The 15,190-nt window shown below is 34.9% G+C and overlaps 1 protein-coding gene across 1 annotated transcript; it reads left to right on the forward strand.

The window, feature by feature from the left end:
• The first annotated feature begins 1,282 nt into the window (after positions 1-1,282).
• On the forward strand, positions 1,283-14,993 carry LOC140044757 (ventricular zone-expressed PH domain-containing protein homolog 1-like). Its single transcript, XM_072089404.1, has 12 exons — positions 1,283-1,403; positions 1,832-2,057; positions 2,591-2,735; positions 4,234-4,411; positions 4,786-4,949; positions 5,602-5,811; positions 6,572-6,786; positions 7,451-8,115; positions 8,610-8,755; positions 9,313-9,562; positions 9,970-10,109; positions 10,682-14,993. The coding sequence occupies exons 2-12, from the start codon at positions 1,849-1,851 to the stop codon at positions 10,889-10,891; spliced, it is 2,532 nt and encodes an 843-aa protein (XP_071945505.1). The 5' UTR covers positions 1,283-1,403; positions 1,832-1,848; the 3' UTR covers positions 10,892-14,993.
• Positions 14,994-15,190: the final 197 nt, after the last annotated feature.

The raw sequence follows: 15,190 nt of genomic DNA on the forward strand, positions 1-15,190 counted from the left end.
ATTTCCTATTTTAGTATTTCGTCTGATATAAGGACATCCTCTATTTCTGGGCCTCTTGCGACCATTTGTGGAGAAGCTAGTATAACGCCATTCTTGGTAGCGTGAAAATCATTTGATCTCACCGTTACCTGCTGCTGAGCTTCCTCTTAAAGAAGCATAATATCTTCTTTTAAGTACAAATTTAGCCATACTTAATTGATAGAAGTATAATAACGGTATTTGAAAATTGATGTTACGTATTTCCAAATTAATTTGAAAAGTAAGTGCAGTTTTATTTTGTTTGAATTAAGAGCAATTTGAAATCACTGTTCACAATTTGAAGAATTTAATCATTCTGACTTGACAACGCTTTTTCGTTAGCTTTTTTCGAATGTTATTGTGACGTAACAATGGCTTTCACGTTCTAAATTACGCGCAACGTTTTGCACATTGCGCGTGTATCTATGAACCAATGGGATCGGAACTTATCTAAGATCTATGACGTCATGCTAATTTATTTTTCGCTTGCGTTTGATGTTCGTGTGTCACATGTATCGCACAAAAACATGTGAATTTCAACAAATACCTTTTATTTCAACCTTTTCGCGCGAAATCAATTTCAGTTGACGAGACATGGGCGTCACCTAAGGCATAATTTCTTTTCCCACTCTAGCGCAAAGAGACGCAGAATTGATGACCAACAAAGTAACAATTGGAATAATTCATCGCTTTTTATTGATCATTGCGCTTACATCATTGTGGTGTAGAGTGTGGGAACCAAGCAGTGCCGGGGACAGTAAAAACAATATACATTTTTTGTGTAAGTAGGCACGCCTTGTAGGCCTACTGTACTAACATTATGCCAACATAGATTTATATTGTTTGTCAAATCTTCGAGATGCGTCACGCAGAACGCGCAACACCTCTGATTGAAGAGACACACCAACAAACATGATCAGTAAGCTCTGTAAAGTGAGACTACGTGTGGTGTGGTTTTTTAGTGTCGGGAGCTATATCCTTTAAGTCTAACAGACCTTAACAATTAATGTTGCTATGTGGAGTCAATTTTAAGTATCATCATGTCAACAAAATCCTATGGTCAAATCAATATTTTGATATTTCTAAAGTATCCGTGTTTTGCTTAATTATATAAAAAAACGGCACGTCCCAAAAACCTCCAATTCCCAATACACCACCCACCTCTCTGTATCACCCCCACCCCCTTCCACCACTCTATCTTGGTTGTTTTTGTCTTCGGCTAGATGAGCGATAGAGGGCGCTCGTCATATACAGAAGAAGATGTGTGTGGGCGTCGTGTTGTTACAAATCCCTGAAACTAAGGCTCATTAACGTCCAGATTTCAATTGTTTATGCCCATTTATTGTATTTAAATGAACAATATTCTCAACTATTAGGATATAATGGTGCGTTACTGCCGTTGATTATGTTAATTCACACACTAGGTTAGGCCTAGGCTAGGTGGCAGTCGGGGCCCTCCTCTAACTAAAGGCCAGACTAGTGCCAGGCCTACGCTAAGCTAGATCTTGGTGACTAAAAAAAAGGCTAGTCGACAGGTAAGGAGGTAGGCTAGCAAGCCCAGTGTTAGTTGTGGCGTAGCTAGGCCTAGCTACTTAAAATAAGTCTTACAAATCACAGTACTACTAGCCTATGCCATACCTCACTAGTGACTAGTCTAGTGCGCTGTGCCGAGAGAAAACAAGGCAAAGCACACTCACACTGTTGATCATTTTGGCCTAGTAGACCCTATAGGCCTACAGGTAACAGATATAAAAACACAATAAAGTTAACACAACTTTTTTTACAAACTACATTATCTACTCTTTTTCGTCAGGGAGGAACTCTATAGTGATGTATGAACTGTTGGCACAGGTTCTTGCAGAAAGAGATCTCTCCATTGCCGGAGAACTCTTCTACATTCCAGACTCTGCCATTGTCAATGACTTGACTGAAGCTCTCTACCGCATTCAGGATATCACGGCAGCTGAAGATTATTTGACCAATAGAAATGACCAGACAGTGGTTGAGATATGCATCACCAGGGTAACTACTGCAATCCGGTAGGTCATAGGTCAATCAATTAAATTGTAAAAGTGACCAACCCCATCCCAATCAATTTTAGATACCTTCTGTTTCGTCTTTTAAAACTAGTTCAGCCCCTAAACTTTAAACAATACAGTGTAGGCCTATGTATTATTAAAATAAAGGCAAACTTTTTAATGACAATATACATTATTTTCAACTATCGTAATAGTTTTCTTTCCAAGAAAAAGAAAAAGCTTTAAATAGCTGTTTTTTTTTTTCATTTATTTAAAACAACCTAGGACTCATATAAATCATGCATTATGATTTTGTCCCATGTTGTCCATTGAAATTGATTTGGATGACTGTACATACATAATCCAAGGTCATCATAGAATCAACTAAATTAGATCCTACGACTTGACGGCAAAAACCGCAAACCAAATGCATGCGTAAAATAAATCAACATGACATTATAGACCATAGGTCAAAACGTAAGCTTCATGATACAACTACAGTAGTAATATCTCTAATAATTATTGTTTGTTTCCTTTAAAAATTGTTCTTTTAGGGATACTGGTACAATTGATAAGCATGCTATGGCATTGGTGTATCTCTGGGATTCATGTCTTCATCATAATTTGATACCAACATTTAAAGATGAAGATCCACCTCATGCTAAAATTGCATCTGACATAATGAGCTGTCTGTTCATGGTAAGCCTGTTTGTTTATGGCGGCGGCAAACTTCTTTTATCAATATTGCGTCAAATTTGTGTGATATTTACTAGTATACAAATAATGCCAATTTTATGTTTCGAACATCACAGCCTCACAGTAATAGAATAAATAGAACTTTAACTGTGAAATAAATCTAATACTGAATGGCACATGGTACGAAGTTGACCAATTAGATGACAGATATACACTCTGGCATGTTATATTATATTAAAGCCGTCATGGTACTGAATTTATGTTAGTGATAGATCTCCTGAATATAGAGAGAAGGAGAAAAGGTGTTTTTTTAATCAATGACCGACAATAATACTGTAGATAGTGGGTATTCCCACACAAAAGTTTGATGATTATTCGTTTGTTTTCATTTCACAATGCATCAAAAGATTAATTCAAATTATTTAAAAAATAATACCACCCATGGTTTCATGTACAACACCATTCCAATGATTTACTTCAAGGAAAGATTTGTTTCTTTGTAAAACCTGTGAAGCGTATAAATTTAAAAGCACACTCAACCATAAAACAACCTTCTTGTAATAGTTTACTGCAATAGACACAGTTCTATGATAACATTGTCATGAATGGGACAGTGTTTACGGGACAGTGTTTACAGACCAGTGTTGCAGTGTTTATGTAGTGTTATGTAAATAATCTATCTGAAGCACAATCTTGGTGTAGTATAGGTGATTTAGTATTCAGACTTTTTTTTGAATGGGAACACTATATTGTTAAAAACATTGAACTATGGAAAGGTTGATACTTTACTGTAGAACCACTCCCTTTACACTAAAGCCAACAGCACCCAAATATGTGTCCCCCCTTAAGCCTGGTTTCCATAAAATCGCTACACGACAGCGTAGCGATTCTATGGAAACGCTAGAATTTATCGGGGATCTAGTACGCGACAAGTGCTAAATATTCTTTGGTACGCGTATACGATTCATCGCCGACAAAATCGGCAAAGTTGAACATGGTTGAACTTTGCCGATTGCGTCGGCGACATCTGCGAGTGTTCCCTCTTAATAGGGGTTATACTGAGCTTGTGTAAAATAATATAAAAAAGTTACTGATCCAATTCAGATTTCACCAATTACTGTATCTACTAAATAAATATGAATGGTTTTTAATTGAAAATAAATAGATGTGTTTAAATATGGATAAATTTGTTTTTATAGTGATGTTTTATTCATATGATTACTGTACAGTACTACAATGCAAAGATAAGAAATACATACAAATATCGAAATTTAAATACATTTAATTATTTGTTTTAAGTTGCTTTATCCAATTCAGCAATTACTGTATCTACTAAACCATAATATGAATATTTTTTTTATTGAAATTAAAAACAACAAATTTCTATGTTTAAATATCATGAATAAATTAGTTCATTTTATAGTGATGTTTTATTCATAGAATTACTGTACATACATTATTATTATACATACACATATATTGAATAATTTTGTATTTGCAGCAAAATTACAACAAAAAATCTGTAATGAAACTTGCCTTGCCCGTAGCAGTCAAATTTCTACAGCAAGGAAATCGTGAGATAACGCGCAATCTGTCGACGTATCTAGCACTCGCTGCGATTGAAAATGCTGAAATTTTGATTCCACATACTGGTTCACTCATTAGGAGTATTCGTCAAGGTAAGTATTTCCAGTGGTCTCAGTTCATATCCTAACTTTTTTCCAAGAATTCTTTCATTGATATATTGTCCCCCTAAAAAAAATTTTTTTTTTTAATATGCCATTTTGATGTAACATAATGGTTATCCACTTTGACAAAAAATTGGATCGAAAAAAAAATGTATTTACCTGAAAAAACTGTAAATTAAAGCAAAAAATGGTCAAATTAGCTCCCAGCCAATGGGTTTTTGGTTAAATTTAACCATTTATTTTGTCATTTTATAAGTGTAAACATTATTTTTTTCGTTTGTTTTTCTACGGAAGTGATTAACTTTATTTAAACTACAAAATAACCTATTTAAAGTCTGATTTAATTAATCTTCATTTCTTTATAGGTAACCGCTCCCTTCTTCGTATTTTACCGCAAATTTACTCCGAAAGTAATTTAGAAATTGTCAACTATATTTCCGAGCTTGTTGTTATTCTTCCAAAGTGCAGTACATCAGAGAAACTAAGTATTCTACAGATATTTGCTATGATTCAAAAGAAGTACCCACATGTAAGTACAGTGGAACCTCTATTAAATGGATGCTTCATTCTTATAGTGTTGTAACTTTTAATTGTGTTGTCTGATACAATAGCCTGAGTGCTAATAATAAAAAGAAACTTGACCATATAATGAAAACTGCTAGTAAAATAATAGGTAGAAATGTCAATGTTATTGATGCAATATACAGGCGTGATGTTATTAGCCAAGTTAAGAAAATAATGGAGGATAGCTCACACCCGTTAAATAACAAATATGTAGTCAATAATTCAGGTAGAATCCACCTTTAAAATACAATACTACTCAATATAGGAAATCATTTGTCCACATGGAAGCCATGTGATACAAAATTATTTACATTATAGTCAACTCTCTCAATACTGGACTCTCTGAAAACCGGAAACTTTCTTGATGTCCAAAATATCCCAAATTTTGGTTTATTAGGCCAAAGGTGTCCAGTATTTGGAGAGTTGACTCTTGTATAAATTTGGAATGATTGCATTTGTATACAAATTATAACGAACTCCAACTACATAATAATGAAACAAAACAATTATTTTAAAAACTTTCTGGCAATATTAATAGTGACTTGCGATAAACATTTAATAACTTCCTATACAGTGTTATGATTTTTTTTTTACCCTTTGACCTTCTCTATTTCTAGGCCCTAAGGTCACATGTAGCAGTATTAGTAGAGCAGCTTAATGACCCCAGTGTGTCGTCAACTATTTTAAACCTTTTACTGGATATTGCAACAGTTGATGCTAAAGCCTTCATACCTTGCTTGCACATGCTGAAAGTGACCGTAGCTCAGCAGACATCCTTACTTTCTTTGGCTGCCAAGATCTTTGCAGCAATAGGAAAACTAAATGAGGTATAACATACAATTAAATAGGTTATGTTGAGTCATCAATCATTTTAACCTCTGTCTACACTAACTAGTTTGACAAAAAATTGTGATGTGCCCAAATATGGCAATATCTATTATAATGGACCAGTCCACAACCACGCCCTCATGTGGGAACGTACCACCGTCATCATTTTCCGCTTACTTGACTGCAGGGACGGCGGGAGAGAGTTTATAAAGGGGTGTTCTAGGAACTTTACACTTTCGTATCTAAAGCCCTCCCTCTGGAGAGCACGGGCTATTGTCGGTTTATACAGATAGATAGCACTCATAGACTACTAACACCACTACTGGTTTGTGTAATATGGTATTATCTATCCATATACGGGTACATCACATTTCTTTGTCACATAAAGTTTGATAGTGTAGACAGAGCTTAAGACAGATGAGACATAGCCATAAATTTGGCACAGATTCAGGGGTCTCCTCAACAATAGTTCTTGTGGTAGAACAATTCTTCTCAGATAATGACTTATTGTGTATGTGTAGTGTACAATCTAAAAGTGTGTATGTGGAAGTGTATGGGGTTACCCCTGTATACTGGTCCATCTCAGCCCCTGCCATTGTTGACAGAAAAATGAGCTTTTATTGGCAGCAGTATAACACAATGATGCCCTTGTTGTTTTCAATGTATGTATGCAACACAGCCAAGTTAGGCTGCAAGACACAAGTTTATTTCCTCACGTTTATAATTAATATTCAATAATAATTGATTAATATTCCATAGGATTATGGCCGTGAGTGTATGACATTCCTTGTACAGCAACTGACTGTTGTAGAGCAGTCATCAGTTCCAGCGGTGCTCATAGAAATCAAGAGTATATCTGATTATCATAAGGGTCTTCTGAGCGAGCACATGCCACAGATCAACAGTCAGCAGGGTAGCAGTTCGACCGCTGTACGAATGATTGTACAGCAACTACAGGATGATTTGCATAAACGGTGAGTGTTCATGAAGTGCTCATTGGTCATGTATTTTGTTTTGGCCATATATGGAAATGATGATGTCATATCACTACAATATTTAGGTATATCACTACCATATTTGGGCACATGACGCTTTTTTTTATTCAAACTAGTTTGATAGTGTAGACAGAGCTTAACATACCTGAGGTTTTTAAGGCAAGCCCAGTCCAAAGTTTTTTGCTTAAGTGCCTTTTCAAATAGAGACTAGTATTGAAAGGGATGGTAAATAAGCCTAGCCTAGCTGGGTCAGTTGTGCCTTAAAAATCCTGTCAACAGGCTTACTTACTTGTTACTTGTTTGCATGCTATCCCCATTATTGGGGACATTTCGCCGTCATTGACATTATGTTGACATAGCACAACAATGAGAGACATTAATTTTGATGAGAAGGCCATTAACACTAATTAATTTTAAAACAACTAAAAACCTGAGACCTGTAACCCTTGGTAGGGACCCTGACGGGTACTCTCCCTCCGGGTCAAAGGGATCCCGAAACTCATCGGTGGGCAGGGGCGCTCAACTCCCTACTTGTTTATAGTATGTGCCGTTGGATTGGGAAAGCACCGTGCTTGCAAATTAATATTTCGAGACTGTTATATATCAAATTAAAAATACAAATTTTGCTTTGTTTTTATTTTAGAAAAGGCAGGACCTTTGAATCGAGTAAAGCAAAATCTCATTCTGCCTTGACTCACAGAGGAGGTGGAATTACACACTCTACTGTATCGTTGGACTTTGAAACTCGTAATCTACAAATGAAAAATCGCATACACAGCCAGGTCAGCGTCGACACATTTATGAATCCAAGAAAACATTTCGATACTAAATCCTTGGCTACAAGAAGTCTAGAAGTAGGCCCTCTTTTATCACCGAAAGTTGATAAAGGACCCGAGTTATCTGGGAGCAAATCAAGTCTACAGAGTAACCCCCAACAATCGCGACCTCAGATGCGAAAATTTGAGCTTAGCCCACCTAAACCCGATGCTTCTGGAAAACATTGGGATCCAAACAAACGCGTCAGTCGGAAAGACGGCGGAAGCCGGACCAACCTTATTCATCAGAAGGAGGTGCGAGAAATGTTAATGCCTAATAGCCGAGACATGGAAATGAACAGTCTTTCAATCAGAGGTGAATCGTTGGGTAGCGGGCCTATCCACAATAGTAAACCAGGAACCTTAACAAGAACTGCTGAAAAGAAAGACAGTAGTCTTCAACAATATTTAACAAAGAGAAGGAAGGAGATAATATCATACATTGAGTCTGTTAAAAAACAATTACCCGTTCCTACCAATTGCAAAGTTATAGGTAAATAGTTTTCTATGTACTGTGTTTGCGTAAAAACCGTTATAATCATAAAGGTACATTTTTCACAGCAATGCATCCGGAATATGTATTCTAACTTACCAGCTCAGCGCCCAATTTAAACCCATGGAACAACACCAATCTGGCTTTCTGAGCCAGACTTCCGTATACTTTTCGACATGCAATTGGACCCCTAAATCACTAGTGCATCCTATACACCCAAACAAAGGCTACAGTATAGATGGGCCTTGATAACTGAAGGGAAAACAAGGTTGTAGCGAGAGATTATAAACAGACGAGGCAAAGATGCTTTAATTATAACTATCAATATAAAATATGACGATTTGTGCTAGGTAAAAGTTTCAGATGAGGCAAGTGCCTCGTCTGCCTCATGCTGACTAAGGATCTGGACAATGTCTTGCCTAGTTGATGACCACTCTAGCTTATACATAGGTACATATATTTATATATATATATATTTGTTTTGCTGTTTACAGAATCAAAAGATAAGAAACCCGTTGGTCAATTAGAATTTCACTGTGGAAAGAAAGGAATAGATTGTTGTATGTATCAATCAACGCCATTTACCATGGCAACAAAAGAGATACAGACTTGGATCTATATAATGTACCTTCATTTACAGGTTTGTTTGTTGTTTGTTTTCTCTACATACAATTTCACTGCAATCTCCAATGTTGGTTTTCTGTGTGGTTTGGATTTGCAGAACACAAGTTTTCCTAAGCCTGCTCTGCTAAATGAACTTGTTTGGGCCTAGCTTTCCACATGGCAGTATATAAGTTTTGTTTAAGTGTCCCCAACACATAATCACTGTGTGTACGTGTTTATACACGGGTACGATTCATTGTTTGTTTCTGTTATGTCACAACTTTCTATAGGGGTCACAAGATACATGGTTTTCAAAGATATTTTGTCATAGCAGCCCTTTAGCATAAGCTAGAGAATCAAACTGTCCTTCATTTTTCCATATTTCAACCAATCATTTTCAAAATTGATGAGTCATAAATCGTCATTTTTACATACTCTTTTCTCCAAAACTCAGTCTACACTAGCTTGACAAAAAAAGTGTGATGTGCACAAATATGACATCACCCTGTCCATAACATGGGCACATCACATTAGTTTGTCACATACAGTTTGATAGTGTAGACAGAACTTAAGAAATCATAATATTTTTTCTAGGCTACATCTCCAAGTCCAGTTGCAGTGGATGACGAGTCAATCCAGGTACTTAAAAGGTGCTGGGAGAAACAGAAGACAACCGGCGGGACGATGCCATTCCTTAAACTTATCACACAGAACTTTCCATCTACAAAAGTACAAAATGTTCTCATACAGCAGCTAAATGAGGCTAGTTATTACGATCTGTTCAAGTATGATCGGGACTGTTCAAGTTGGGTGTGCTTTATGTGCTGTAACCCAACAAAACTAGGTGAGTCATTGGTTAGCTCCCGGTGGCCGTATTCACCAATCAGACTTAAGTGAGAAATTAAGATGCTACGCTTTTCTACAAAAAGTTTTTCTAAACTACATGCTTCTCTCCTAATGGTTGCATCATGTCAGTGCTGCCAAGTCTAGCACTCTACTTTTTTATATATATTTTTATCAGACTATTATTATCATTATGTTATTGCTCCCTCTTTTAATATATCCTTGAACCGCGCCTGTGGTCTATTCTGTGTTAATATTTTGTGTGGCAATATCTTCGATTCAAGATCCCCACTAATCATGTTCTTTATTAATATGAGTCCATATCTATGTAAATTTCACAAACATTTTCTATATACCAAAGTCATATCTCAATGTTTTTAAATTACTGTCATCTTTACTATTTTTTAGCTGATTACTTCTCTGATGGCCAGCCCCATATTGAAGGTCAACTGAAAGAAAAGAAAGTGCGCTGGAAATTGTTCCGCACTTGGAGAACTCGTTATTTTTCTTTGTCTGGAGAAAGTTTAATTTATAAGAAGAATAAATCAGTAAGAAATATTTAATTATTTTTGTTATGTTGTATGCTTGATTATGGGACACCCCTCTTCCAACAACTTCACTGGATGGATTCCCATTTCTGACTGTTTATGTTCAAAGTTTTACTTAATACATTCAAATGGCTGCATCCTGCCATGGAGTATAGGTCCATGATCCCACTGTATCTCAAAGATCGTGTATCTATAATCAGCCTAGCCATTGTCTCACAGGGCTTTATTTGCCATACCGAACCTTACCTGCGCTACATTTTCGCCTTGGCGATCAAGGCTTATTTCTTTCTTCAACGCTGAGACAGTTTAAATTTGATTAATTTGCGACGAACAAAATATTTCATTTTAGATCATTGTGCGCATATGGGAATATTGCGACACATGTCCTCACATATGGTTGATGGTCTTTAGCTCCAGGGGACGACACAACGATTGACCTGGCCTAGGTTAGTCGTCGTCCATGGTTGTCGCAAGAATACCTATTACTGGGTAAAAAGTGCCACACCAATATTCAGATTATTATTTTATTATCATGCATTATTGATATAATACTCTTTTTCATTTGACTACAGTCACCATCCAAAGGAACGCTCCCGGTTGAACTTGGAAAAGTGCAGAGTGTAAAGGCTGTGAGACGACGTGATCGTAGTATACCAAAAGCTTTTGAGATTTTCACAGAAGACAACAAGTCGTATGTATTTAAAGCGAAAGACAGCACTAAAGCTGAACAGTGGGTACAGTGTCTTACAATCGCAGTTCACCAAGCTAACACAAAACAATGATTTGGGCTTCTCAGAATTTGTTGTATACTTTATACAAAATAATCCACATTTTTATGGGCTAAATATTACATTTTTGTCCACAATTTCAGATTTAAGAGTGTACTAGCTTTTATGAATACAATTTTAACTTGATTTGAAATTAATAGTAGTTCATAAATATTTTTTAAAATATTTTTTTAAAAAGCTATTTATAAAATTTAATCATTTTCAAATATCAACTCAGAATATGAAATTAGTTGTGTAGTAATGTAGGTATCAAAGCTATCATTGTGGTAAGTTGAATACGTCGTTTTAAAAGTGAATATTACTGTATAGTGAGAGTATTTATATTTAGTGCAGTTTATCCTGTGCTTATATTGTGTATTTGCTATGCAAGGATTTTGGTGGGAAGTTATAATGTCAGCCATGTTTGTTGAATATGTGTATTTCAGTAGTCGCTATTTAATGTTCTGGTCGCTAATTAGAAGCATTTTAAAGGTCTAGCTTAGTTTCATTCAACCAAACAAAATGGTTTCTCTTGCAGGGTCTTTGATTTTATATTTTAAAATAGTAGATTTCGTTACTTCCCTAGATTACCTGAATGAACCAACGTTCAACCAAATACCGCTTTTGGTTTGTGAATTTTTTAAACATATAATATCATACAACTTAACTTCAATTACCTTGAAACTTGTTCACATATCTGTCATTTTAATTATTTACCTTGTAATTCCAAAGAATTTATTCCATCGCATTTAACAGATATTTATGCATTCCATTTGCTATAGTTTGTAGATATTGAGAGGCCTTTGAATTTCACTATATGCTATGAAAGTAATAGAGCATGACAGACATACTATTTGCATATAGGCAGATATTTTTCTTTAATTACAGGTGTCATTACCTTGATTTGAATATATTATGGTTCAGGTGTCATTACCTTGATTTGAATATATTATAGTTCAGGTGCCATTGCACCTTGATTTGAATGTACTATGGTTAAGGTGCCATTATGATGATTTAAAAATAATTGTGCAGGTGTCATTACCTTGATTTGAATATATTATGGTTCAGGTGTCATTACACCTTGATTTGAATATATTATGGTTCAGGTGTCATTATCTTGATTTAAATATATTATGGTGCAGGTGTCATTACCTTGATTCAAGATGAAAAGAAAACTATTGTAGTATCTATTCATTTACATAAATTATGTAGGCATATCTGATTTAAATATATTATAGTGAAGGTGTCTATGGATTTAAATATTAAGGTGCAGGTGGCTAATAACTTAAGTTAATAATACAGGTGTCTATTACCTTGATTTGAATATATTATGATAGATTTGTATAAAGTATAAATATCATGGTACAGGTGTCAAATATACATACCTTGATTTTTGAATAGGTGTGCCTTGAATAGGACTTCCATTATTTTTTGAATCAAATATAATTTTTGAAAATCTTTTTTTATTTTATTGACATTATCAGTTTTTTTTTCAAACTACAAACATATAATGGGATTTAATTTTGAATTACTTTTATTAGATATTATTACCAAATACGACAAGAGTATGGTCCCAGTAAATCTGGGTACGAAATGTTGTGAAAATTTAGGAGTGGGATTATTCTGTATTTGCAATAACAATGGATTTACCAAAGTCTTGTGTCTCAATTTAGCCCAAATAAGGGAGTAGTATTTATGCTCCAGCATGAGATTATACTCTATCTTAAGCTCTGTCTACCCTATCCACCCCCCCCCCCCTCCTTTCACAAAATCCTTGATCCTCCCCTGAACTTAATGTGACAAAAAAAATGTGATGTGCCTATATATGGACATGATGATGTCATATCACTACCATGTTTGGGCATATATACTTGATGGTGTAGACAGAGCTTAAAACGGTATTTTTATTCAAAAGTTTACTTTCAACTAATGGTACTACTTTCTTTCAAAGCATGCCTTTTTGTCAGTGACATATCATAGGGCAATGCAATGTCATGTGATCATCCCTGTGTATAAAGCTCTGTCTACACTATCAAACTTTATGTGACAACAAATGCGATGTGTCCATATATGGACATTATGATGTCATCACTACCATATATGGGAACATCACCCTTTTTTTTGTCAAACTAAATTAATAGTGTAGACAGATCTTAAAATATGTATTTGTTGGATATATACAGCTGTTGTGCATCCCTTTCCATGAGGCTAAAAAGTTGTAAATTATAATGAAGTTTTAATATAATTTATGCATAAACTAACCATTTCCAAGAATGTTTGACGCTTCTGAATTTGTGCAATACTGTCTGCTAGTAACGTATAGTCTTTCTGCATTTAAAATTTATTGTAGTGTATAAAGATATTTGTTTTTGTATATATAGTTAATTTTTGCTACACTTTACTATTCATTCATTAATAAAAGCTTATATGAAAATGTGTACACGTAGTGTGGCAGGTTTAGATGACTTAAAATAATTAAGTAACATTTATGAAACGTTAATCTAATAATACACCCTAGATTAGAGCTGTTGCCATACCTTAAGCTCTGTTTAGCCTATCAAAAAAAGTGATATGATGTCATTGTGTCCATATAATATGGGCACATTTTTTTTCACAAAGTTTGATAGTGTAGGTAGAACTTAAGCTCTGTCTGTCTACATTATCAAACTAGTTTGACAAAAAAAAGTGTGGTAGTAATATGCTTAAATATGTTGTGATAGGACATTATTATGTCAATACAGTATATGGTCACATCACATTTTTGCTTTCATATTTTTTATTTTATTTTATGTCTTTAGGCAATGTGGCCAAGGATTACCAATAGTGAATTAATCACTGTCCTATCAGATAGGTGGTAAATCCCCTGATACAGGGGCTATTGTGTGAACCAGTTCACCGGGGTAACCCCCTACTCTTTTTCGAATAATGAACTGGGTTTCTTTAAAGTACACACAGGTTATAACTGTGTACACTGGACCTACGGTTTATAGTCCTTATCCAAGAAGACTTGTTCCACCACCAGAACTAGGAGCGAGTCGGCCTCGAACCCTTGCCAATGTTGTTGTTGGCTCTTTAGGTACGGTAAACGGCGCCCCTGCCTTAACCGCTCGGCCATATGACTCACTCATATGAAGTTTCATAGTGTAGGTAGAACTTTAGAAAGAGGGTGTTCAACATCCATGAGCCCACCTAAAAGGTCAAGTAAGATCATTAGATGTCTTCACTTGGTCTGGTACTATTTCAGCTCTAAAAGCAGCTAGTGATGGTTGGGTTTAAGGTCTAAAAATGCTTTAAAAGACCTTGTACAGTTAGTATTGCTCCCTCTGGAATGAATAAAATATTTACATTGTTTCTCCAAGAATACAAGCATGATTTATGAATGCTGTGTAAATTTCTTTGTTTCTAAACAGATTTTAGTATACACTGGGATCATATTTTAATTTTCTATTATGAATGTGTGACAATCTTGGATATATGATTTTTTTTTTTATTGATTTTTTTATAGTGCACTTTCCATTAAATTTATCAAGGTGTTTTTTTTTAAGGCTTTTTGCGCTTGTTCACAGTTTACATTCCTATTATTAGTGCATACATATTATTTTAGGATTTTATAAAGTTTATTGTGAATCATGGAATTTGGCAACCCAATCAGATTGTCAAAGGTGCTAGCAAAAATTCCATTAATACAAGTCATTATTTTTTACTCATTGGGCTTTTGAATCTTTAGTGATGTTATATTCAAGTTCAATAAATTGGTGTTAAAATGGGGAAAACATCTTTGTAGTTATCCATATATGCTTAATATATTTATTTCTGTAATTCAGTGGGTATGAAATTTTATTTTGAAATATTAAAGCATTGCACACTACTATAAGGTCTGAAATCTTGTACTGTATCGTAATACAAAACATGATTATCAAAGAAATCATTATTCCTATAAATTCATTGGTAAACATGTTAAAATCTTGTTTAGTTTCAATCGACGTTTCAATCAAATCAATCATCAATCTAAACATGCCATTAAATACAGAAGTGACTATCGGCATGGTCAACCATGATTGTAATTTCTTATTTTTCCATCTGCATGGTTGAGTGTGCGTATAGTGTAAAGTTTTCTTTTTACCATGCCAATGTAGAAATCAATGAATTTGATGCGCGGTCAATAGTTAATGCGTATAGAATTTAAACGCACAGCTGACCGTGCCTATAGATAACTTTAAATTGACTGTGCAGATAAACTTAACTGGTGAATAGATAAATTCTAAGGATACAAAGGGTGTACAAACTATAGTTTATAAAAAATACATCAACAAA

Source organism: Antedon mediterranea, chromosome 3 (assembly GCF_964355755.1).
Source record: "Antedon mediterranea chromosome 3, ecAntMedi1.1, whole genome shotgun sequence".
NCBI classification, from domain to species: domain Eukaryota; kingdom Metazoa; phylum Echinodermata; class Crinoidea; order Comatulida; family Antedonidae; genus Antedon; species Antedon mediterranea.

What these genes read in the sequence shown, in the direction of transcription:
- LOC140044757 (XM_072089404.1), top strand. Translation starts at nt 1,849, where the DNA reads ATGTATGAACTGTTGGCACAGGTTCTTGCAGAAAGAGATCTCTCCATT. An exon ending in CTGTAACCCAACAAAACTAG is followed by an intron (nt 9,563 to 9,969) that starts GTGAGTCATTGG and finishes ACTATTTTTTAG; the next exon opens with CTGATTACTTCTCTGATGGC. An exon ending in TTTATAAGAAGAATAAATCA is followed by an intron (nt 10,110 to 10,681) that starts GTAAGAAATATT and finishes ATTTGACTACAG; the next exon opens with TCACCATCCAAAGGAACGCT.